Here is a 25,491-nt window from a genome sequence, read left to right on the forward strand (position 1 = left end):
CTTGGTCAGTTAAACGACTGACTCTTGGTTTTGGCCCAGGTCATGATTTCACGGGTTCGTGAGTTCCAGCATCAGGCTCTACAACGGTGTGGAGCCTGCTTGGGATTCTCTCTTCTCCCTCTCCTGCCCTCCCACACATGTGCTCTCTCTCTCTCAAAATAAATAAATAAACTAAAAAAAAAAAAAAAAAAAAAGAACAAAGATGAAATAAAGACATTCATAGAAAAATAAAAACTAAGGGAACTTACCAAAACGCTTGTGATAAAGGAACTGCTAAAAATTCTCTTTCTCATTCTCTCTTTCTCTCTAAATATCTATCTATCTGTCTACCTAATTTTTTTTCCAGGAAAAATGATCCCAGAAAGATGGTCTGAGCATCAGGAAGCAGGCAGATAAACTGACAGTTTAAGACCAAACAAAAATTACCTGCTATAATAAGTATAATATGTAATTTGTGAGGTTTTAAAATAGAACAGAACTAAAAACTCTAGACAAAATAGCATTTAAGTCTGGACAGAAGAGATTGGAGTTAAATTTGTCCAAGTCCTTGCTTTGCTCGGGAAAGGAAGTGGGTTAAGATATTATTTAACTTTACATAAAGCTAAGTATGCATGAGAAAATTTCAAATTCACACAATAAAGCAAGGTTTCTCAATCTTGGTGTTACAGACATTTTAGCCAGATGATTCCTTGTTGTGGGGGATGTCTTGTGCATCGTAGGATGCTTAGCAGTATCCCTGACCTCTACCCACTAGATGTCAGTGGCAATCTCTCCCCAAGACATTTATGGCCCCAAATGTCTCCAGACATTGCTAAATGTCCCTTGGCTGGGGTGGGGAGTGGTTAGCCCTGTTTGAGATTCACTGCAATAAAGAATAATCTGTAATGAAGAACAGAGACAGAATATATAGCATCCAAACAATTAGAATAAAATGGAATAAGAAAAAAAGAACCAAAAGAATTCTATCAGGATTCCAGTTCTGGTTAAGATAAAGTAAGCAGTCCCTACTCCATCTCTTACTAAATGCAACTAAAAACCCTGGGCATAACGCATGGGGTAGCTTTCTGAGGAAAAGTAGACGCTGGCAGGTGACTTGGAGAAGGAAACCAGAACTCAAAATAAGAACCATATGGCAGTGAATTTCCTGGATTTATTTTCTTCCTCTTAAATGTCTCAGCTCAAAGGCAACATGAATCCCAGAGCTGAGCATCAGGGGAAGACAGAAAGAGATCTAACAGAAGCTCTCTGTTTGTGGTCATGATCTCCCCCCCCCCCTCCCGCCCCAGAAGAATGGGGGAAATCCTGGATTCTTTTCTCTCCCACACGTGCATCTCGGCAAGCCCTCTTCCGGAAGCTTGCAAACCTGTATGGTGGTGACAGCAGGAGAAGTGACAGCTGGATAGGTATCTAAAACTCTGAGGGACGGGAGTCCTTCTCTGGACCATGGATTTGTGGTTCAGAAAGTAGGAAGGGAATCTCTGTCACTTTTTTTTTCTCCCTCTGTCTTCCCAGTTGGCCATGAAGGCAGACCCAGTCACAGGAAGTATGCAGAAGAGTGGAGAGACGGAAGTTCTAACTTTCTAGCAGAAGACCAGACAGGGGTGCCTTTGGAGCCAGTGTGGGAAAAAAGAGAGAGGTCAAGAAAGGAATCCCATAGGGGTACCTGAGTGGCTCATCGGGTAAGCTTAAGCGTCTGACTCTTGATTTTGGCTCAGGTCATGATCTCAGAGTTGGTGAGTTCAAGCCCAAGTCAACTCCATGTTGAGTGTGAGCCTGCTTGGGATTCTCTCTCTCCCTCCTTCTGTGCCTCTCCCCCACTCACTCGTGTGTGTGTGTGTGTGTGTGTGTGTGTGTGTGTGTGTGCGTGTGTGTGCGCCCGCGCGCGCACTCTCTCTCTCCCTTCTCAAAATAAACTGAAAAAAATTTTTTTAAATGTTTGTTTTTGAGAGGGAGGGAGGGAGGGAGAGAGAGAGAGAGAGAGAGAGAGAGTGGGGAAGGGGCAGAGAGGGAGGGAGACACAGAATCTGAAGCAGGCTCCAGGCTCTGAGCTGTCAGCACAGAGCCCAAGGTGGGGCTCAAACCCACGATTCATGAGATCATGACCTGAGCTGAAGTCAGACACTTAACCAACTGAGCCACCCAGGCACCCCCAAAATAAACATTAAAAAAGCAGGGGAGCTGAAAGAAAAGAACTACCAACCCAGAATAACCAGAAAAAAAAAATCCTTCAAGAAAGAAGGTGAAATAGAGACATTCTCAGATGAAAGAAAACTAAGGGAATTCATTGCCGGCAGGCCTATTGGAAATGGATTACTGAAGGAAGGGTTTTTTTTTTTTTTTTTTCCTCAGATAGAAGGAAAATGGTATGAGAAGAAAACCTGGAAATTCAAGAATAATGGAAAAACAATACGGGACGCCTGGCTGGCTCAGTCAGAAGAGCATGTGACTCTTGACCTTGGGGTTGTGAATTCAAGCCCCACGTTGGGTGTAGAGATTACTTAAAAATAAAATAAAATAAAATAGAAAAGAATGGAAAAGCAATAGAAATAATAAATATTTGGTTATGTACAGTAAATACGTGTTAAAAATAGTAAATATATAACGTAAATAGTATATAACGGTGGCTATACACAGTAAACATAGACTGTTTCTCCTCTTACATTCTTCAAAATATGTGGGATGATCACTTTGGAGTATAGCTTGGCAGTTTCTCAAACTGTTAATCATATGACCCAGCAGTTCTACCCCTATGTTTACATACACCCGAGAGAAATGAAAACATACGGCCACACAAAATCTTCTCTGTGGGTGTCCATACTGACATTCTTTATTTATTTTTTTAATTTTTTCAATGTCTATTTATTTTCGAGAGAGAGAGAGACAGAGCGTGACAGGACAAGGGGCAGAGAGAGAGGGAGACGCAGAATCCAAAGATGACTCCAGGCTCTGAGCTGTCAGCACAGAGCCCAACGCGGGGCTTGAACTCACGGACTGTGAGATCATGACCTGAGCTGAAGTTGGATGCTCAACCAGCTGAGCCACCCAGGTGCCCCCCAGCATTCTTTATGATAGCTGCAAAGTGGACAACCCGAACTGAATAAAAATTAAAAGACCATATCCAAAACATTTGTGAAATGCCTCCGTGTGCAGAGGGAAATCTATAGCATTAAATGTTCATGTTAGAGAAAAAGGTTTTCATTTTTATTCAGTTCAAAATATTTTCTTACAAATTTTTTTTTTAATGTTTATTTATTTTTGAGAGAGAGAGAGAGAGCAGGGGAGGGGCAGAGAGAGAGGGACACAGAATCTGACGCAGGCTCCAGGCTCTGAGCTGTCAGCATAGAGCCCGATGCGGGGCTTGAACCCACGGACCACAAGATCATGATTTGAGCTAAAGTCGGATGCTTAACCGACTGAGCCACCCAGGCACCCCCAAAATATTTTCTAATTCCCTTTAGTACTTCCTCTTTGACTCACAGGTCTTCATGAATTTGAACGTGCAGTTGACCCTTGAACAATGTGGGTTGGAACTGTACAAGTCCACTTATATGCAGATCTTTTACAGGACAGTATATATACTTTAAATATATATATTTTCTCCACCTTATGATTTTCTTAATAGCATTGTCTTTTCTCTAGCCTACTTTATTATAAGAATACAGTATATAATACGTATAACATGCAAAACATGTGTTAATCAACTGTTTATGTTGTTGGTGAGACTTTAAGTTAGCAGTAGGCTATTAGCAGTTACGTTTTGGGGGGAGTCAAAAGTTATACGTGGATTTTCGACTGTGTGGCAAGATCATCGTCCCTAACCCCTGTGTCATTCAAGGGTCAACTGCATGCTTATATTGAGGTCTTATACTGAAGTCTCCTACAAATACATTTTTTAAAATTTTTTAATGTTTCTTTATTTTGAGAGAGAGACAGAGCACGCATAGAGAAGGGGCAGAGTGAGATGCAGACACAGAGACCGAAGCAGGCTCCAGGCTCCAAGCTGTCAGCACAGAGCCCAACATGGGGCTTGAACTCACGAACCAAGAGATCATGACCTGAGACACTTAACCCACTGAGCCACCCAGGCGCCCCTCTCCTACAAATATTGACCTCTGTTTGGAACCTGGCCGTACCTCTCAATGAGTGGTTCCCAAGTTGTTCTTTTTTTTTTTTTTTTAATAACAGCTTGATTGAGATATAATTCACATACTAACATCTCTGAGCTTCCATTTCTCCGTAAAGAAAAAGGATTGCTTAATTTTTTGGAATAATGATCGCATGCGTGTAATTGCCCGCAACGATACTTAAGAGTTCCTGTTCTGTGTTTTCTTAGGTTCTGTATTTGTCTATTTGGCATCCAGTAATTACAGGGCAAAACTGATGGCCAGTGCTGCTCATGTCTCCCCTGTGACCCAGAGGCCATGCTCTGAACCATCGACTTCTCCAACTCCCTCACACCAAGGCAGTATTTCCCCCGCCCCTAAATCACCCCAAGGCCCGGTGCCAGACAACCAGAGACAGTGCCTAAGTCCCAGAGCCCACCAGGAACTCAAACTAGATAATCCCAACCTGTTTACCTTTCATGCCTTATCTTTCCCAGAGAAATACCAGTAAAGGTGGTGGCCTGAGCCTTCCCCTTGCTCCATTCCGCCCCCTGGCCGACACCGGTGATCCCTCCCATGACCCTGTGCGTCTGGGTCTCTGTTCCTAGGACAACTGTGAGTAGCAGACTTTTCTTTCAGTGGCATTGGCCTCTCTGTGTGGTCACTCAGTCTCCTTCAGAAATTAACACCTGGACACAAATCAATTCTTACCTCAACAAATGTTGAGTTTCGCGGGGGGAAGTGGATGGGAGCAGTAATCGTGTCTTAGGTATTTTTCTTCCTTTGCAAACAACCTTTCTTCCCCACAAGTATCAGCGCTGTGCTGAACTCCTCATCATAAGAGTGGAACTTAATCAGTGTTTGTTGAACTGAAAAGATAATTATGTTCTCTCCTAAGATATCACTTGGTGTCAAGACCCAGGCTAGAACCACAAGTGTAGACCAGGGTGGCTAGAACCACAAGTGTAGACCAGGGTGGCACATTATGCCTGAACAAACCCAGGAAGCCAGGGCTTGTGAGATCATAACTAAGTCAAACACCTACATTTCCCTTTTAAGACAGCTTGTGTACCTTTTGTGGCATTCTGTGTTTGTGAGCCATCCCGTGATTTCTTCTTGGCCATAGGACCTTTCTCCGTGGTTGAATTTATACAGGAAGACTTCAGGAGAGGAAAAAAGAAGAAGAAGAAGATGAAATTGAGTAAAATTGGTTGGGAGAGGAATACTAACAGTCAACATGCAATTTCCCAGACATTTCTTCTCGTTCTTAGCGATGCATCACGTGGAGGGAGACCACTCAGCAGAGCCTGGGCACCCAGCCCTCTAACCAGGGCGCGTGGCCAAGAGGTGGCTGCAAATGCAGGTGCTGGGGGCTGAGCAGACCGGGATGCCAGTCCCAGCCCTGTCCCTCAGCAGCCGCTAAGCTTGGACAAGTCTCTGGACGTCTCGGTTGCCTTGGTTTCCTATTCGGTTCTTAGGAGGATTAAGTCAGCTAATGCATGCAAAGCAAAGCGCATGTGTGGCTGCTTATGGGAAGTGGACCGAGAGCACTGTGGCCATTGTTCACGCAATCACTTACCACACTCCCTCGGGGGACATTTCACTGAGCAACTACTACTGTGTCTATTACTAGGCAGACCCTGAGACCTAGACCCTTGCCCAGAGGAGCTCCCAGTCCAGCAGGGGAGAGAATAGTAAATAGATAATTATGCAAAGGGGTGGGCAGATTCACATATTTCTTATAGAAGTAACGTAAGTTAGGATTAGGTTTGTAGATCAGTGACTCAAGATAACAGTGGCTCAAACTAGGCAGAAATTTCCCCCCCACGTAACAGTCTGAAGGTACGCAATCCAGGGTTTATATGGTATTTCTGCGGTGGTAAGTCCTTAGGGACTCTGACTTCTTCCAGAGTCCCTTCTTCATGGTTCCACCTTTCCTAAGATAGGACCCTTGTTCTTAGGGTCCAAGATGGCAGCAAGAGCTCCAGCCGTCACATTCACATTCCAGGCAGCAGAATGGAGAAAAGGAAACAGAGACAAAGGATTCATTCGCATGAGCTGTGTTTTAAGGAAGATTCCTAAAAACTGCCATGCGGCATACCCACTTCTATTTCCTTAACTGGATCTGAGTCACATGGGCTACATGTGAAATCTAGGGGGGGCTAGGAAACATTTTTATTCTGCCCATGTATGTGCACAGCTACATATCTAACGTTCTTTTTCTACAGGGGAGGTGAATGACAGATAGTGGGGAACAATGACTAGTCTGCCACAGGCTGAACGAGCAGACTATACGCGGGAAGCCAGAGTGGGGAATGCTTGATCCTGCCTGGGGGAGAGCTGGAGGGCTTCCAAGGAGAGAAGATGCTTTTGTTCTGTCTTTAAGGATGAGTAGGAGTTTGGCAACGTTAAACAGATGGCCCACCAAGAGGCAGACGAGCAGTCCACCAGCCTCAACAACCACTTTGCTTTATATAAATACAGTATTTGAATGGGAGGAACGCTGAGACGGCTTCCCATGTCCCATGCAGCTGGCTGTCCGACAGCCACTGAGTTTTATAGGGTCGAAGCGGTTCCTGGGGTGTGTGAGACAGAAAACACTCCCGGGCTCGATGAAGCATCACGTGCCTTGTTAACAGGCCTCAGGGAGACCATGTTATACACGCAAGGAGATTGTCCTGGGTTTGTCTGTTGTTGGAAGGGCGGTGGGGCGATGCGAAAAGAGCTCGGATGCCAGCTGAGGTCAGCTGTTTGGTCCGGGGGAAGCTGTTCACCCCTGTGAGTCTACTGCTTCCCCTGTCAAATAAAGGCAATACGACATCCTTGCAAGGATGTCATAAGGGCCTAGAGAGGACACTTCCCCACGCACTCTGTCAGGCTGTGACCAGCAGCCATGCCCAAGCTATGAGGCAAGGCGACTATCATGCAGGTGGGGCATAGGCCAAGATTGCCCTGGGGCTCCCTCCCCAGCACGGCCCAGAGGAGACGGAACCGTTCTGTCCCACGTGGTCACCCTGCTACTCAGACGGCACGCGCTGAGGGCTCAGCTGTGATGGGACAGGGCAGCCCCGGAGCCTCTTTTTGAGCCAAGGTGAGATTCGATCTGGGGCTGCCCAGAAATGTCCAGGAGGGCAGTGGGCTTTAGAGCTGGTATTAGCAGGCACGGGCACGAGCTGGAGGAGTTGGAATCATTCCTGTTATTGACCCTTACCGTACCCATGCCCTGGAGCTTGGGAAAACTCCGGATAAAATGAGTAGACACTCTGACCAAACCTGACCGGCCTGGGGCCTCCCCTGTCAGGTGTGACGCCCATTGTGAGATAAGAACCCAGAGGCTCAGATTTGCTCAGAGTTGCACAACTGAGAGATGGCATCACCTTAGAGGGGACTTTAGGTCTGCTGCACCAAGCTAGCCTATGACTCCGTGGGGGTCATTCACTCCTAACTCCCATATTTTGTCACAGATACAGACAACTTGGGTAGGACTTGATCTTTAACTCAGACCTCTCCTCCAAAGTCTAGCCTTGCAGACTGAACTACCTGGGTGACGTCTGCCTTCACGCTTCTCATAGGCTTCCTCAAGGTAACAAGTTCAAAACTGAGCTCTTGGTAGCTTTCCCCTGCCCCAAACGCTATGCTCTCCCGCTCAGTAAATGGCTCCATTCAGATGCTTCAGCCACACACCGGAAAGCATTTTTGGCTCCTTCCTTTTTTCCCTACCCTTCCTCCCCATTCCCAAGGCCATTCTGTGAGCACAGCTTGAAAGATCTGACTCCAAAACACACTTCAGGTCTCTGCTTCTCCTCATCTGCCGTCACAGTCTCTTCCCGAGACAACTACAAAGCCTCCTAACTGGTCCTCTGTCCCCTTGTGTTACATTCTCCATATTCAGAAGACAGTGTGATCTTATAAAAAGAAAAGTCGAATGGTGTATTTCCCTTATTTTAATGGATTCCAGTAGCACTTACATTATATCCATACTCCTTGCTATGACTCTCCCAACTGTCCAGAACGCTGCTTCCCTCACCTTGACTCCTGCCCCTCTTTCCTACGGTTCCGTCGCCTCTGGGATTGCCTGGTGGGGAGGGCCCCCAGGCAATCTTAGCTTATGCCCCATCTGCACTGGGTGACAATATCACTGGCCTTCTCTCTGTTCCTTGGATAGCTCAAGCTCTTTTTGTGTGTGTGTGTGTGTGGCCTCAGGGCCTTTGCACACGTTTCCTTTTTCAGGAAGGTTCTTCCATTAACTCTCTTTTTTTAATGTTTCTATTTATTTTTGAGACAGAGAGAGACAGAGCATGAGCAGGGGAGGGGCAGAGAGAGGGGGAGACACAGAATCTGAAGCGGGCTCTAGGCTCTGAGCTGTAAGCACAGAGCCCGATGCGGGGCTCGAACTCACGGACTGTGAGATCACGACCTGAGCCGAAGTCGGACGCTCAACCGACTGAGCCACCCAGGCGCCCCTCTTCCATTAACTTTTAATGGCTGACTCCTCATCCTTTGGTTCTCAGCTTAAATGGCTCCTTCTGGGGGTGTTATCTGTCACATGTGTGCCCTTCCTTCTCCATATATGCAAGACTCATGCCCCAAGGTGAAAGACGTAAGGTACTCCCCCAGCTTCTTTTGGGCTGTGAAGCAGACATTTCACCAAAGTTCTACCCTTTAGATGCACCACACCTGCCTTCAGGGTATGAATGACCAACATGATGAAGCAGTGCCCTGCAGAGTCCAAGCAGACTCCAGTTTGGGGAAGTCTGTTGACAGGAAAGCAGAGCAGAGCTTTGAGCATCTGGTCCCAGGAACACTGACTGGGGCACAGCAGTGTACCTTTGTGGGGGTGGAGGGGGCGGCGGCGGGGGCGGGGAATGGTTTGGGCTTCATTCTTGGTGGCCTGGCCTTTGAAACCAACATGCTGGCCCTTCCTGGGGGCGGTGCATCACCGTTTCCCTTGAACACATTTCTTCCTGAAGGAGACTACTGTTTGCAGGTAAGAAGATGATGATTCTTCCTTACAAAGATCTTCTTTAACTGTCTTCTCTAATTTTTTTTAAATTTATTTATTTTTTTTAGCATTTATTTATTTTTGAGTGGCAGAGACAGAGAGAGAGCGCGAGCACAAGTGGGGGAGGGGTGGAGAGAGAACGAGTCACAGAATCAGACGCAGGCTCCAGGCTCTGAGCTGTCAGCACAGAGCCCGATGCGGGGCTCGAGCCCACGAACCGTGAGATCATGACCTGAGCCAAAGTCAGACGCTCAACCGACTGAGCCACTCAGGCACCCTGGAGTTTATGTTCTAATAGAGGGAGACAGATACTAAACACTACATAAATCCCCCAGGAAAAAGAGCAGCCTGTGATAAGCACTGTGCAGGGAATTCAATTAGCCACGTGATGATAGAGCGTCCTTGGGCAGTCAGGACCGGCCTCACTAGGGCAATGTCAATGAAACTGGAATCTGAATGTCAAGAAGGAGCCAGCCCTTCCTTAGAACTCTGAGGAAAGCACGTTCCAGGCGAAGGGGACAGTTAGTGCAAAGGCTCAGCTGGACACAGGCCTGGAGGGTCCAAGGGCAGAAGGAAGTCCGGTGGGCTGACTGGTGCCGAGGGAGGGAAAGGGTGTGAAGAGGCTGGAGAGAGAGGTGGTGGCCCGATCCTGAGGGGCAGTCCAACTCAGGCTAAGGGGCCTGGATTGGATTCCCAGTGCACTGGAGAAACTGCTGGAGGCTTGAGGTGGAGAACAGCCTCATCTGGTGTCTATGAGAAGGTCACTCTGGTGGCTGTGCTGAGACTGGACTGGGGCCAAGGGAGGAGCCCAGGAAGAGGCTGGTGCAGTCAGCCAGGAGCAAACTGATGCCGGACCCTGGGAATCAGCAACCTCCTCACCCCTTTCCAGGTCGAGATCCTCCTGGCGGGGCCCCAGGGGGCAGTTGGATACACCAGGGTCGGGAGGGAGATTTGGGTGTTACTGGCCAGCGGACCAGATGAGACCACAGGGGGAGAACATGTAAGTGGAGGGGAAGGGGCCGGGACAGACTGACTGGCTGAAAGGACAGGGAGCCAGCAAGGAAGACGGAAAAGGAGCAGCCAGCCGGGAAGGAAGGCACTTGCAAAAGCCTGGCAACACAGAAGCCAAGCGGAAAAAGTGGTTCAGGAAGGTGGGCGTAGCCAACCACGTGACACAGACTAGAGCAGGCAACAGATTAGGGTCTGGGCCACAGCAGGAGCCGCCCGCTGCAATGATGCCCTGAGGGCAGGAACCGACTGGAGGGCTGAGGCAAGGAAGTGTGGGTGCAGATGAGGCTTTCAAGAAGTTCTGGCGGGAAAGGCAGCAGGAAATGGCGGTGCAGAGGCAAAGGCCGGAAGTGCTAAGGCAGGACTGTTCAAAGATGGGCGTGATCCCACCGAGTGGGAGAAAATGACGACACAAGACAGAGGGGTTTGGTCCCCAGGGGGTGGGGTCCAGGGCACAAGCGGGGGCAGGGCCCGTCCTCCATAGGCCAATGGTGAGGGTACAGATGGGGGCAGGTGCCTCGTGGTAGGAAAGGGAGTGCCTTCCTGCTGACTGCTTCTAATTTCCCAGTGAAGACGCTCCCTGGAGGGTGCTGGGGTGAAGGGCGAGTGAGACAGGCCGCCTGCAGTACAAGAATTCTGGGAAGGGAGACCAAGTGACATGAGGGTTTGGGGGAGGGGAGCACATGCTGGGGAAGTGTGACAGCATAGGCGGGCAGTGCTAAGTGCCCCGTTGAGACGTGCGGCCGTGGATTGACAGGGGCCCTGGCCACACAGACACATGTGCTACGATCTTCATCATGGCGGGGAGAAGGCCCTGCTATTATTGTGCTCATGTCACACCTGCGGAAACCAAGTCTCAGAGAGGTTAAGTAACTTGTCCGAGGCTGCACAGCTACAATCTGAACCTGTGAGAGCAGGCGTTGAACCAGAGACCTTCAAGCCCTGTGGGGACATGGAAACTTTCCAAGGAGCACTGGCCTTGCCAGTTCAAAGAACATCCATTTCCAGATCCTTAAATGTGCTTACGTCCTGTTTTCTAAAAGTGATCATATTGAGAACGTAGCCTTTATCCCGCTTTACAAAAGAAAGGCACACCCTTCACCCATTCCAAACATTGGGTGAATGTGCCAGGGTGAAAACACCCCCAACTCCGCCCCAAACAAAGGGGAAAGTCTGGTCTAACGATGAATCGAGCCTCATATGCTACTTATTCAGAATGAAGCATGGCATTAGAAATGAGGATATTGGGGAGCCTGGGTGGCTCAGTCGGTTGAGCGTCCGACTTCGGCTCAGGCCATGATCTCGCAGTTCACGAGTTCGAGCCCCACATCGGGCTCTGTGCTGACAGCATAGAGCCTGGAGCCTGCTTCCGATTCTGTGTCTCCCTCTCTCTCTGCCCCTTCCCCGCTCGTGCTCTTTCTCTCTCTCTCAAAAATAAATAAACATTAAAAAAAAAAAAAAGCAATGAGGATGTTGGTCTACAGCTTAAAGATTAGTAGCAGAGGGGTGCTCGGGTGGCTCAGTTGGTTAAGCATCTGACTCCTGATCTCTGCGCAGGTCATGATGTCACCCTCATCAGGCTCTGCGCTGACAGCGGGGAGCCTGCTTGGGATTCTCTCTCCCTCTCTCTCTGACCCTTCCTTGCTCATGGTCTCCTTCTCTCAAAATAAATAAATAAAAGCTTTATAAAAAAAAAAGGTTAGTGGCAGAGACAGCCATGATCATAGGAATGACCGCATAATTCCATAAGTGCTCTGAAGGACAGAGCTCTGAGTACGTATCACAAGGAACCAAATGCAGATGAGGGTCAAGGCTGCTGACCCTGAGGACAAGGGCTTCAGCTGAGACAGAAGGATGAGTACGTGTCCCCCGAACCAGGGTGGCAACTCCTTCGGCCGAGAGCCAGAGAGTAAACGTTTTCGGCTGTGCGGGCCATGATGTCCGTACCGCAACTACTCAGCCCTGCCATTGCAGTGCAAAGCCAGTTGAAGACCAGTGAAGGGCAAGTGAGACAGGCCGCCTGCAGTACAAGACCAGGTCAACCAGGGACCGTGGCGGTGTGCCAGTGACGTTCTACTTACAAAAACGGGCAGCAGAAGGCCTCTTTCATTGTTTTCCCAGACATTTATTTGTCCAGCTTTCTGGAAAAAGGAGGCCTTGATCGGTAGCGGTAGCACTTGGTTTCGTGTTACCAGTGGGAGGAGATGCTGGCAATGATGGTGGCAGGAGGGAGCTTACCTGGGACAAGAGGAGTGGCAGGTACAGAGGCCAGGTGTTGGTAGGGGTGTGACGTCCACAAGGAACTGAGAGAACACCCCTGCAGGGGGAGCCGCAAGGGCCCAGGAAGGTGGAGATGGGGCCGGCAGGACGTGGCAGGGTCGCACAGGTCAGTCTACCCCACGGCAAGAGGAAGCCTTCTGAGGTTCGGGAGGTATTTTGTATTTGGGCTGGGGGAGGGTGTTTAGGGTAGGGGGAGTTGGGTGGGGCCGGGGGGGGGGTGACCTAGGACATAATTAGATCTGCATTCTGAAAAGATTGCCGGGGTACCGGGGAGCCTGAGGGAGCAAGGAGCCTGCTGTAATATGAAGGAGCTCAAACTGGAGTGGAGGGAGGGGAGGGGAGGGGAGGGGAGGGGAGGGGAGGGGAGGGGTGGTGCTGGAGCTGCCTAGGAGGGAACATCACAGGGCATAGAGGGGCAAGCAGGGGTCGAGAGGACAGCCAGGTGCAGGTTTCTGACAAGGACTGAGGGGGAGGAAAAGACAGAAAAGCACCTTGAGCTGAGCCTCTGCTTCTTTTCCCTTCACTTCCCCATCACTGCATTTCTGGGGTCACCCTTTGGTGCTCTGCTCATGCACGCAGACCTAGAGGACCACCAGGACCCCTCCCGGAGACGCTGGGCGGAGAGCACAGAGATGCGGAACCACGTGGACGTCACTGAAGCATCTGGGATGCAAAGGGTCTGGGTCTGTGACTCTCTACTCACCTTCGGGCCCTGGGCTTCCTTGCTCTGGGTAGACTTCTGGAAGGGGTAGCTCTTAGAAGTGGACAAAAGAAACTCTCTTCCTAGGAAGGAGACAGAGTTGTGCTTCAGTTCCTTCTTGTCCTGGAGAGGACACCGTAGACCGGGAGTTTTGACACAGCCGCCTCCCTGGAGGACAACAGACCTCAGGCAAACCAGAGCCCCTCAGTCATTCCACCTGCTGAATGACCTTGGGCAAGTTACCTAACCTCTCGGATCCTGCTCAGGGCTTAAATACCAACTACCTTGCAGGGCTGGTGAGCCCAGTTCAATAATGTATGCGGAGCCCCGTACACAGTGCAAGCACTCAACCCACAGGGGAAAGAAAGTACTGGCTTCAAAAGAAAACCCAAAAGTTGAAAACATCCAAATGAAGACATGTTGGCTTAAACCCTTAAAAAAGTTAACAATCCATCCATCTCCTAGAGTGTCATTAAATTTGAAGACAGTTCACAGGTTAGATGTTGTTCACTTTGCAACTCCTGTGTGTCCACGGTGATTGCTGGGAAAGCGAACATATCAAGCGGGGGTCATGCTCTTCTCTGAGGCCTGCCAGGCAGTCCCTCCCCTGTGCCCTAGACTGGCGCTTCGCAAACTGGACAGCGCTTACGGAGCCCTGGGGGACCACCGCGGAGCCCGGTGCAGCCGGGCTAGGGACGCTGCTGCTGCTGGTCCTTCTAGGTGGCAAAGGCGTGGCTCTCGGCGTCCCTGCGCAGACAGGGGGCTCACCATGGTGGGGACTGTGCTGCCTCTCAGGGGGCCCCTCCTTCCTGCTGAGTGGCCTCGCATTCCCTGAGGGAGGTAGACTGAGTGGGGACAATGGCTTCATTGGCCAGAGGGCCCACAGGCTGCCTTCGAAGGCAGGAGGTTGATTAGCCCGTCTGGGCAAAATTCTGGCCCTCCAGCTGCGCAGGGGCGCCTTGGGCGCATGAACCTCTCTGCCCCTCACCTCCTGCTGTAAGATGAGGGGAACAGGCTCTCTCATAGGGGTAGAGTAGGCGGAAAACAAAGTAACACAAACTGGCTGGTGCAGAGAATGAGTCAGTATGCGACAGCATGATTTTTACTGCTAATCAGAGTACAGCTTTGGGCTTAGACTCACATTCTTTCCGGTATGAACAGTTTCCACCATATTTGAGAAAAAAATCATTTTCTCACTCCTATCCTCCACTTCCAAAGGGTCCTGGGGGTGGCTGAGGGATTTCATTAGTGGGATGTTGTCTGCCCTCTGGGTCCTATTCACCTACTAAAGATAGGGCTTTTCTGTGTCCCTGGGGTGCCCCCATGGAAAGGATAGACCTCCCCCTGCTGGAGAAAATATCCACCTGACCCAACAGTGTGTCCCTTTGGCTTTGCAGTCCCGTGTTTGAATCCTGACTCAGCCACCCACAGGCTGGTTACCCCATAAAGTCCTCTCACCGCTGCCACGAGAAATGCCTCTGGGTCTTCTCGCATGCTGTTCCCTCTGCCTGGAACAGTAATTCTCCCCTTCACCCGCCTAAAATACACATCCTTCGAATCTCCGCTTCAATGCCACTTGCCTGCTCAGGGCTGGACTGGGTACCTCTCCCCGTGCTGCCTCAGCACGCTGTAAGCCCCACCACAGTGCCCAATCCAAGGTAGTGTCACTGCGTTGCCTAAATTCCTCCTAGACTGCGCTATGGGTCCCAGTAACCGGACACCCAGAGACACCCAGTAACCGGCATCCATCGTTAGAATACAAAATTCCACCCCTGCAGCCCAGCAGTTATGTTGCGCTGACTTTTAAGTGCACCCTGAACATCAGCATTTCAGTCATTTTGGTGACCAGACAGGGGAGCATTAAAGGGAACCTGGCCCGACTACCTCAATACTAAGGCCCTGCCCTGCCTCAACTGGATACGGCTGGGTGTGGCAGGGCCACAGGGGGCTAAAGTCCACAAGTGGTACCTTACTCTTTAACAGTCGTTTTCTCTGCAAAATTAATTCTTCTCTCCGGAATCTCTCTGGATCTAGTTCCGAGTAGTCCCAGCTGTTATAGCTCTGTAGGCAAGGATATATACCTAACAGAGAATGAAGAGGGATTGTGAAAACCTCCATAAAAGAGAAGGGAAGCAGAAAACAGAAGCCAGAGCCTCTCCTCCAGGAGCCCCCTGCTGGTCCTAGGGAGGCGGGACTTCTAGCATTAGCCCCACCCTACAGTGGCCCTGAGCCTTGTGGAGGTGGGGGGAGCTCCCCCCCTTCCTCTCTAGGTCGGCTTGGTGCCTTCCTCTGGAAAATGGAGATGGTGGGGCGCCTGGGTGGCTCAGTGGGTTAAGCGTCCAACTTTGGCTCAGGTCATAATCTCGTGGTTCGTGAGTTCGAGCCCCATATCAGGGTCTGTGCTGACAGCTTGGAGCCTGGAGGCTGCTTGGGATTCTGTGTCTCCTTCTCTCTCTGCCCCTCCCCCACTCATGGTCTCTCTCTCTCTCTCTCTCTCTCTCTCTCTCTCTCTCTCTCTCAAAAATAAGTAGACGTTAAAAAAAATTTTAGTAACTTAAAAAAACAAAACAAAGAAAATGGAGATGAAGTTCGCCCTGCGTTCCAGACAGCGTGAGTGTCAAGATCCGATCCGATCACACCAGGACACGTGACCCTGTGTACACAAATGTGAAGGGTTTGTAGACTTTGGTTTTCCTGCCCATCTCCTCTGCTCTTGCTGGACTGGGAACTCCCTGAGAGTAGGACCTGGGCCTTATTCACCTTTGCACCTCCAGGGCTTAGCTCTGGACCTAGCACATAACAAACAGGTGCTTAGCAAGTATTTGTCCAACATCTTATCACACTTAGCTAAGTACCAGAAATGGGTTCTCCCTAAATATTTGATGGTGACACTAATGGGGCTGATGCTTTTTCTTGTAAGAAAACCATGTGCTTCAGAGTCTTGGCTTCTGGAACCTGAACGCTCAGACATTAGAAGGATTCCACTTTCTCCCTCGGTTCTTTGGTGTAGAAAGGAAAAGACCAAGGATCACTTGAGAAGTTTTGACCACCTATGCAAAGATGCTGCCTCCACTGGACAAAGCAAGTGGACGGGGGGGTTTATTGCTGAGAATGCATTAGGGGAAGGAGGCACAGTCTTGGACAAAACGGGAAATAGGAAGGGCGAAGCGAAGAAAAGAGTCGGAAAATGAGAGGAAGGATGGAGCAGTGGTCAAGACCTAGCTTTGCAGCCGGACAGCCTGGACCTGAACGCCTGCTCCCCTGTTTGGTGGCTGTGGGACTTCTTGGAGTCTGCATATGTTAAGAGGATTAAATGGGTGTGCAGAAAAGGCTGAGCAGGCACAAGGCTGCTCTCCTTGGAAAATCTTGCTTGTGAACTTGGCCTTTGGCTAGCATCTGCGAGTTGTCTGGTAAACATTTCTTTACACTGATATAACTTGCCCTAACTACCCAGAAGTGGGCAAATTCCTGGAAGTGTACAACCTACCACCACTGAATCATGAAGCAATACAAAAGCAGAACAGACCGATAATGAGTAAGGAGATTGAGTCGGTAATCAAAAACCTCCCAAATAAAGAAAAGCCCAGGACGAGATGGCTTCACAGGTGAGTTCTACAAAACACTTAAAGAATTAACTCCAATCTTTCTCAAACTCTTTCAAAAAAAACTGAAGGGGAGGGAACACTCCCAAACTCATTTTATGAGGTGAGCATTACCCTCATACCAAATCCAGATTAAGTATGCTACAAGAAAACTACAGACCAATGTCCCTGATGAATATAGATGCAAAACCTCTTAAGAAAGTACCAGCAAACTGAATTCAGCATCATTTTAGGAGGATCATACACCAAGGTCAAGTGAGATTGATCCCTGGGATGCAAAGATGGTTCAATAGCCACAGATCACTCAATCAACATAATACATGTTAATAGAAGGAAAGATAAAAATCATGATAGTCTCAATCGGTGCAGGAAGAACATTTGTCACAATTCAACATCCTTCTGCGATAAAGACACTCAACAAAGTGGGTACAGAAGGAACACACCTCAGTGTAACAAAAGCCCCATATGACAAGCCTGCAGCTAACATCATACTCAATGGTGAAGAAAGGCTTTTCTTCTAAGACCAGGAACGAGATAAGGGTGGCCACTCTCACTACTCCTATTCAACATAGTACCAGAAGATCTAGCCAGAATGATTAGAAAAAAGAAAGGAAAAAAGGCATCCAAATCAGAATGGAAGAAGTAAAATCGTCTCTGTTTGCTGATGACCCAATCTCGTATGCAGAAAAATCTAGAGTCCACCAAAAAACTGTTAGAATTAACAAATTCAGTACATTTTCAGGATACAAAATCAACATATGAAAGTCAGTTGGGTTTCTATACATTGACAAGGAGCTATGTGGGAAAAAAATAAAGAAAACAACCCAACCCCACTCATGATAACATCAAAAACAGTGAAATACTTAGGAATAAATGTAACCAAGGAAGTGAAAAGTCTGTACATTGAAAACTGTAAGACACTGATGAGAGAAATTGAAGGAGACACAAATCAACGGAAAAATATGCTGTGTTCATAGATCAAGAGAATTAATATTGTGGAAACACCCATAAAACCCAAAGCCATCTGTAGATTCAATGCAATCTCTCAAAATTCCAATGGCATTTTTCACAGAAGTAGAGAAAACCATCCTAAAATTTGTATGTATCCACGAAAGACCCTGAATAGCCAAAGCAATCTTGAAAAGGAATATAGGTGGAGACATCACACTGATTTTAAACTATATTACAAAGCTAAGAAATCAAAATAGTATGGTACTGGCATAAAAACAGACACATGGATCAATGAAACAGAATTGAGAACCCAGAAATAAACCTACACATAGATGGTCAACTAACATTTGATAAGGGAGCCAAGAATGTACAATGGGGGAAAAAACAGTCTCTTCAATAAATGGTGCTGGGAAAACTGGACAGCCACATGCAAATGAATGAAACCGAACCCCCTCATTTTTACACCACTTAACAAAAATGAACTTGGAATGGATTAAGGACTTAAATGTAAGATCTGAAACCATAAAACTCCTGGGAGAAAATATAGGGAAAAAGCTCTCTGACATTGGTCTTGGCCATTTCTTTTTGGCTACGACACCAAAAGCACAAGCAACAAAGCAAAAATCAACAAATGGGACTACGTGCAACTGAAAGGCTTCCGTGCAGCAGGAGAAACAATAGCACGAAAAAGCAACATATGGAAGAGAAGAAAATATTTGCAAACCATACGTTCGATAAGAGGTTAAATATCCAAAGCATATAAGGAACTCATAGACTCACTAGCAAAAATAAGTAAGTAAATAAATAATAATAATAATAATCTGGTTAAAAATGGGCAAAGGACCTGAACAGTTATTTTTCCAAAGAAGACGCGGCCAACAAATATGTGAGAAGGCTCTCAACATCACTAACCAACAGGGAAATGCAAACCAGAACCACGGTGAGATATCACCTCACACCTGCTAGGATGGCCATGATCAAAAAGACCAGAGGTAACAAATGCTGGAGAGGATGTAGAAAAAAGGAAACCCTGTGCACTGTTGGAAGGGATGTAAATTGGTACTGTCACTATGGGAGACAGTATGGAAGCTCTTCAAAAAATTAAAAATAGAACGACTCTATGATTCAGGAATCCTACTCCAAAGGAAATGACATCACAGTCTCAAAGAGACACCTGCACCCCTACGTTCCCTGCAGCATTATTCACAATAGCCAAGGCATGGAAACAGTCTGAGTGTCGGTCAATGGGTGGATGGATAAAGAAAATGTGGCATATATATACACAACGGAATGTTATTCAGCCACAAAAAGAAGGAAAGCCAGACAATGCAACAACGTGGATGGGCCTTGAGGGCATTATGCTAAGTGAAATTAGGCAGACGGAGAGAGACAAACACTGTTACGTGATCTCACTTATAGGCGGAAGCTAAAAAGCCAAACTCATAGAAGCAGAGCATAGACTGGTGGTCGCCAGGGGCTGGGGATGGAGGAAATGAAGAGATGTGGGTCAAAGGGGGTAAAGTTCCGGGGCGCCTGGGTGGCTTGGTCGGTTAAGCGTCCGACTTCGGCTCAGGTCATGATCTCACGGTCCGTGAGTTCGAGCCCCGCGTCAGGCTCTGTGCTGACAGCTCAGAGCCTGGAGCCTGTTTCAGATTCTGTGTCTCCCTCTCTCTCTGCTCCTCCCCTGTTCATGCTCTGTCTCTCTCTGTCTCAAAAAAAAAATAAACGTTAAAAAAAAAAAATTAAAAAAAAAAAAAAAAAAAAAAAAAAAGGAGGTAAAGTTCCAGTTATAGGAGGAACGAGTCCCAGGGATATACGGCATGATGGCTACAGTTAACAATACTGTGTTGTATATTTGACTGTTGTCATGAGAGTAGCTTCTACGTGTTCTCACCATAACAACAAAATGATAATTATGTGTGATGAAGGATGTGTTAACTAACCTCATTATGGGAACATTTCCCAACATATGCGTGCGTCAAATCGTTACGTTGTGCATCTTACACATACACGATGTTATGCATCAATTATACCAATAAAGCTGGGGGAAATTTTTCCCCTAACTGGTAAGAGTGGCAAGCTGTAAAACAGTGTGGCTTCTGCTGAACACCTGCTTTCCTGGAATTTTGGTACATGACAGACAGAGGTCTCTATGTGACCAGCCCCCAATAGAAAGCTTGGGTGCTGTGTCTCTAGCGGGCTGGGCAGAAACATCACACGTGTTGCTGCATTTTTGTTGCAGAGGGATGACAGTGCCCTGCCTAACTCCTCACGGAAGGGAGACAGCATGAGGAAGCTTGCACAGGAATTCCTCCAGACCCTGCCTGTCATTTCCCTTAGGAATATTCCCTGGCTGGGGGCACCTGGGTGGCTCAGTCGGTTGAGCATCTGACTTCAGCTCAGGTCATGGTCTCATGGTCCGTGAGTTCGAGCTCTGCATCAGGCTCTGTGCTGACAGCTCGGAGCCTAGAGCCCGCTTCAGATTCTGTGTCTCCCTTTCTCTCTGCCCCTTCCCTGCTCCCGCTCTCTTTCTCTCAAGAATAAATAAACATTAAAAAATTAAAAAAAAAAAAAAAAAAAAAGAACATTCCCTGGCTGTGTAACCTCATTGCACTGCCATAATCTTGGCTGTCAATACTCCTACACGCTGAGACCTGAGAGCTCGCCTAGCAAACACCTTAATGTGGGAATGACTTGGAGACCCCCAAGACAATAGGAAATGTAAAAGAGTGCTTACTTAGCACAGTACTTAGGACCCAGGAACTTCTCAATAGGTAGGAGATTTTAAGGGCCTTAGAAAATAATCTAGGTTGAGAAGAGGGGAGTGGGGAAGGGGAGTGAAAAGTCGTTAAAAGCAAACACCACCCTGGGCACTCATGTGCGGGCAGCAGAGACAAGGGGACTACAGTTGGGCCACATGGAGTCACCCGGGGGAGGAAGGTTGGGATCGTCCAACCAGCATACGCTTTGGGGTTGCTGAGTTCTGCATCCACCAGCCCACAGCACATGGCCAACTAATGGGGCTCGGCTGGAGCCTGCTCCCTACAGATGCACCGGGCACAAAGAGGGACTAAGAACATCTCAGAACTGTTCTGCGGAAGCAGGCGAGATCAGTACTCCACGGGGCTCTAACCGCACACCTTACCTTCTTGAACGTCAACGAGAGCAGAGGATAGCTGCCTCAGTAAAGGGTGTTATGACCTAGGCTCAGGCAGAAAAGTGTTTCCGGAATCGCGTTCCCCAGGACAGAGCAGGCTCCTCTTACCCGAAATCCACAGGCTCATTGTGTTGCAGATGTCCGACTTGAAATCGTGCGTGTTGAACCAGGACTGTGGGAAGCAGCAACAGAAGCTGGTGTACAGGGCTTTACTCAGAAGTGATGGCAGCCTCTGGGGAGGGCGGGGGCGGGGGGCGGGGGGAAGCAGAGCTCAGGCCATGTTCTGGACGTTTCCGCACCCAGAAAAGAGTCCCCGACCGTGGAAAGGATCTGTGATAAAACTCTCCACCTGACACCGTGCTGCCTTCCATTCATGGGGGGAGCAGTTTCTATCTGTCATTGGCCCACATCTTGGTGGACTCCTTACCCTACCTGGGGACCCCACCTCAGACCTCAGGCTAGGCTTGGCCAGCAACCTCCCCCTCTCGCTTTCCCTCTGCACGTGGTCTGCGGCTCAGCCCCTTCTGCCACCTCCAAAGAGTAGCCCGGATGACAAGATACATTTGACCCACCCATCAGAGGTTACAGGAAGTACTACGACTGTTATTTTTTTCCCCTCTGCACGCGTGGAACTGTTGTCCCTTCTTAACTACGGTTGAGTTCAAATTATACATTTCTATCTGGCTTTGTTCATTTAACAACATAGTAGAAGCGCTTCCTCAGGTTGTTATAAACTCTTCGGGATTTTTCTCCCCACGAGTGAACTTCATAATATTGTGCTGAGTAGGCATATCAAAATTTACTTCAACACCCCCATCGGTGGATACCATCTCTATGTCTGGCACATAGCAGGCAGTCAAAACTTTGTGGAATGCATGAGTGAAAGCAGTTTTTCCCGAGTATTCGATTATGACTTCCAGAAGATGGAATCACGATAGTAATCATAGCAGCGATGATACGCTGGGGGCTTATCGTAGCAAAAATGTAACGATGCACTTCTCTCTCAGACCGTCAGAGTGTCATTTCCCTAGATCCTTCACAACCCTGGCAATTATTCTTTTTAATCCATGCAATCCAGCAGGTAAAAAGGGGCGTCAAATGGCTATTGTTTTAATTTGTATGTTTGACGATTGTTAAGGGTGAACTTTTTTTCCCATTTGTATTTCTTCCCTGATGAATTTCTGGTTTGGTACTTTGCCCACTGGTCTAGAAGGGATTTCATTAGATTTATAAGAGTTCTTTTTTTTTTTTTTTTAAGTTGTTGTGTATTAAGTAATCTCTGTACCCAACGTGGGGCTCGAACTCACGACCCCGAGACCAAGAGATGAACGCTCCTCCAACTGAGCCAGCCGGGCGTCCCGATTTGTAAGAGTTCCTTCCATTGTGTGACGTATATGCTCCGTGATTTCTGCAGTTTTGCATTTGCCTTTTAACTTTGTGGTAATTTATTTATGTAGTTAAATCAGTCTTTGTGAATGTATGTATATTCATACTTTTTAATTTTAAAATCACATGCTTATTTGAATACTACAGGAATATTTAAAGTAGAAAAGGAAGTCTCTTACAACCTCATTCCCCAGAGATAATCATTGCTAAGAGCTGGGTAAGTATTTTTCCAGATTTTTTTTTTCTATTCATAGGCACACATGCATATATACATATACATTTTTAAACACGGAGTTCTAGAAATTTCTTTGCTTTCCACTTAAAATACGCCATATATAGATCTACCTTATTTTTTTGTGACTGCGGCATTGCAAGTCTGTGTATGAATATAGCACAACTTACTAATTACTCCCTCACAGAAAGAATGTTAAGGGCATTCTATTGGCATTAGCGTGATTTTTTGTTCTCCCAGCAGTGGTTGATGCTCACTTTTAAGAGAGCCTCTTCATAGTGGGATTTGGATTCATGCAATAAGAGAGACGCGTAGTGTTGGGATATCCGATCAAACAGCTCATTCTGGATCTCCTTGTTTGGCTACCAGGAATAAGAGTGGAGAAGGAATTACTAGAGCCTCCTGATGAAACGGTTAAGGCCTGAGGTTCTTAAATACGTACTCCTCTTATTCTCGAGAGGTTGAACCTCCTGTCATTTACGAAGTAGTACGCTGATTTTTATAGGATTTATGAAATAGATTTATACGTGGGGCGGATTGTTGAAGAAAGTGCGCAAACTCTGGGGTGGGAGGTCCCGACCCTGCTCCCGGCCCTGTGCTTGACCAGCCATGTGTCAGGGACCAGTTCCTGATGCTCAGGGGGCTACGGGACATTGTGCGGAGGCTGAAGCACAGGACGGATGGACGAGGCACGGGTGGGGAAGGGAAGGGGTGGCAGATGGGGCTGCAGGGGTGCTCCATAGAATCAGAGAGCCCGGTAGCCCATGTTAGAGACACTGGGCTTTATTCCATAGAAAAGTAACTTAAGCAAGGGAGAGAAGCACGCAGATTTACCTGGTACCTCTCGTGAAAGATCCACCAGAAGCTATCCAGCCATATGGCTCTTGGAGAAGGAGAAGAGAGAAACTTCTCTAATTCTCTATCGGAACAGAAAGACTTGGGAAGAAAAAAAAACACAACAACAACAACAACAACAAAATTCACATTATTATTGCCGTTGTCTTTGAAAACACAATTTTTCATTGTTTCATTATTTCACTGTGGCTGTGGAGCCACAACCAGATTAATAATCCTCTCCGTTCAGAACCCGCCTTTCCTCCTGTGTTCCACAGCCTGTTATTGTCGCTAACCACACCATCTTCCCACCCGTCATCTTTGGAGTCAACTTAAAAGAAACACTTACCCTTTTAGTTTAGTGAGTGCCGACTATTTGCCTTTCCAGCTATTTTTACACATTCTCATCTAACCGCTAAGATAATCACACCAGGCGTGTTACCACTACCCCCATTTTACAGACGAGCAAACTGAGGACCGAAGAGCTGAAGTCTCTTGCCCAAAGAGATACAGCCGGCAGGTGGCAGAGCCAGCACCGGAATCTGTAACTGGAGGCAGCTTCCCCGTTCTGTCACCTACTCCGCTCAGCGGCAATCAACAAACACGCACGCCACACAGCTGCAAGTCACTGGACCAGGAGATTCTGCGGGGTTCACGGTAAGCACATGCAACTGTAAAATCGGAATTTTCAGCGAACTCGGAGGGGCAGGAAGTTCAGACTTCGTTGCAAGGCGACCCGGTAACCTGACTCTGATTCCAGAACTACCATCTGAATAGCGTAATGACACGTAATATCTGTTGAATGTTTACCATGTGTCTGGCACAGGGCTGTGCCCTTCACCCCTCACCTCATTTCGTTTGTTACCATCTAGGTGGTAGCTACAGGCATCCCCGGTTTATAGAAGAGGAAAGGGAGGGTCCGAAAGTGTAGGACTCTTGCCCAAGTTCGCATGGCCGGGGAGGCTCCGGAGCAGGCAGCTTGACCCCAGAGACACCACACACGCGGCCTCTTAGCATTATGAAGAGCAAAGAGATCCCATTCCTGCCCCCTCTTGGATGCAAAGGGGGAGACTCCTCGGCTCTCCCTTCAGGCCTATGGAAGCTGGGGGCAGGGTGCGTGGATAAGCCTCCCTCATCGGCAGGGGGTTCTCTGAGCCCAGCTCTCTGCTTTGTCTTTTTCACCGTTCCTCACGTTTCCTTAGAGAAAACATACAGTGAGAGCACAGACTTTGAATCCAGCTGGATTCAAATCCAGCTCTTATGCTAAGAAGCTGTGTGGCCTTGAGCAACGTTATTGAACCTGTATGTGCTCAGCGTCCTCAACCAGACGACAGAGGGAAACTGAAGGACTCCGTAAGCATCTGCTTTCTGTGGGAGGCCTGAGTGGCTCAGTCGGTTAAGCTTCTGACTCTGGGTTTTGGCTCAGGTCATGATCTCGCGGTTTGTGGGTTTGTGTGCCTGCCGCTCCTCCACCCCTCTGCCAAAGACGGCAGGGGACCAGGCACCTGGGCCCAGAGCCCCTACCGACTGGTTAAAGGCAGCTGTCCACTTGCTGACTGCAGTCCGTGCTGGAGCCAGGGGCTGGAACTCCAGCAAATACCACTGTCATCTTGGGCGGCGGCTGGCCCCAACAGACCATCACTCTCAGAAAGTCTGAACGCAAGACACAGAGGAATGAGACCGACGGAGCTGAGGCAGAGACATTGCCGCCGGAGAGAAGGCAGCGGGGAGAAATCGTGAAGAGAGGAGGGAGTGAAGGAAGGTGGCTGGGCAGAGGGAGAGAGGAGCGAGGGAAAGAGAGACAAAAGGACAGAGGGAGGAGGAGACAAGAGAGGGAGACGGGTAGTAAGTGGTTTGAGGCAGCAGTAGGAAGTACAGGTAGACGAGGCTAAGAACCTGGGTCCCGGCAGGGGACGACGATTGGAGCTGCTTTGGGGACACCATGAAGGGCGATGAGACCAGCTGTAGGGCTGCGGATACCATTTCCTGGGCTTCCTCCCCTCCCCACACCTCTCTGCACTCATCCCCACCTCTTGAGTGGTCTCACGTATTCTAGGCCTTGGAATACCGTCCCCACCCTCCGCCCTGCTTCCCAAGGAACCCAGCGTGCTCCAATGCACTGCTCTCCAAGTGGTTGTTCTCCCCAAGGGGCACCAAGGGACGTGGGAGGAAAATACTCTAACTAATGTCTAACTAAGAAAAACAAGAAATTAAGATTACTAATATATAATGTAGC

General features: G+C 48.3%; 1 protein-coding gene across 5 annotated transcripts in view; it reads right to left on the reverse strand.

Annotated features, from left to right (window-relative positions):
• Window positions 1-25,491, reverse strand: part of FAM227A (family with sequence similarity 227 member A) — a 74,378-nt gene that overhangs the window by 33,649 nt on the left and 15,238 nt on the right. For 4 of the 5 annotated variants that reach the window (XR_006220252.1, XM_042993268.1, XM_042993272.1 and 1 more), the window contains 6 exons: window positions 23,256-23,357; window positions 22,679-22,783; window positions 20,912-21,035; window positions 15,067-15,174; window positions 13,097-13,176; window positions 5,176-5,263 (listed from right to left, as the gene is read on the reverse strand). Coding sequence is in view for 4 of the 5 variants with exons in the window: in XM_042993268.1 (XP_042849202.1) it covers window positions 5,176-5,263; window positions 13,097-13,176; window positions 15,067-15,174; window positions 20,912-21,035; window positions 22,679-22,783; window positions 23,256-23,357 (607 nt within the window). In the remaining variant the exon portion in view is untranslated. The remainder of the gene's footprint in view (window positions 1-5,175; window positions 5,264-13,096; window positions 13,177-15,066; window positions 15,175-20,911; window positions 21,036-22,678; window positions 22,784-23,255; window positions 23,358-25,491) is intronic. The other variant, XM_042993270.1, reaches the window with a different exon arrangement.

This window comes from Panthera tigris, chromosome B4, assembly GCF_018350195.1.
Source record: "Panthera tigris isolate Pti1 chromosome B4, P.tigris_Pti1_mat1.1, whole genome shotgun sequence".
Taxonomy (NCBI): Eukaryota; Metazoa; Chordata; class Mammalia; order Carnivora; family Felidae; genus Panthera; species Panthera tigris.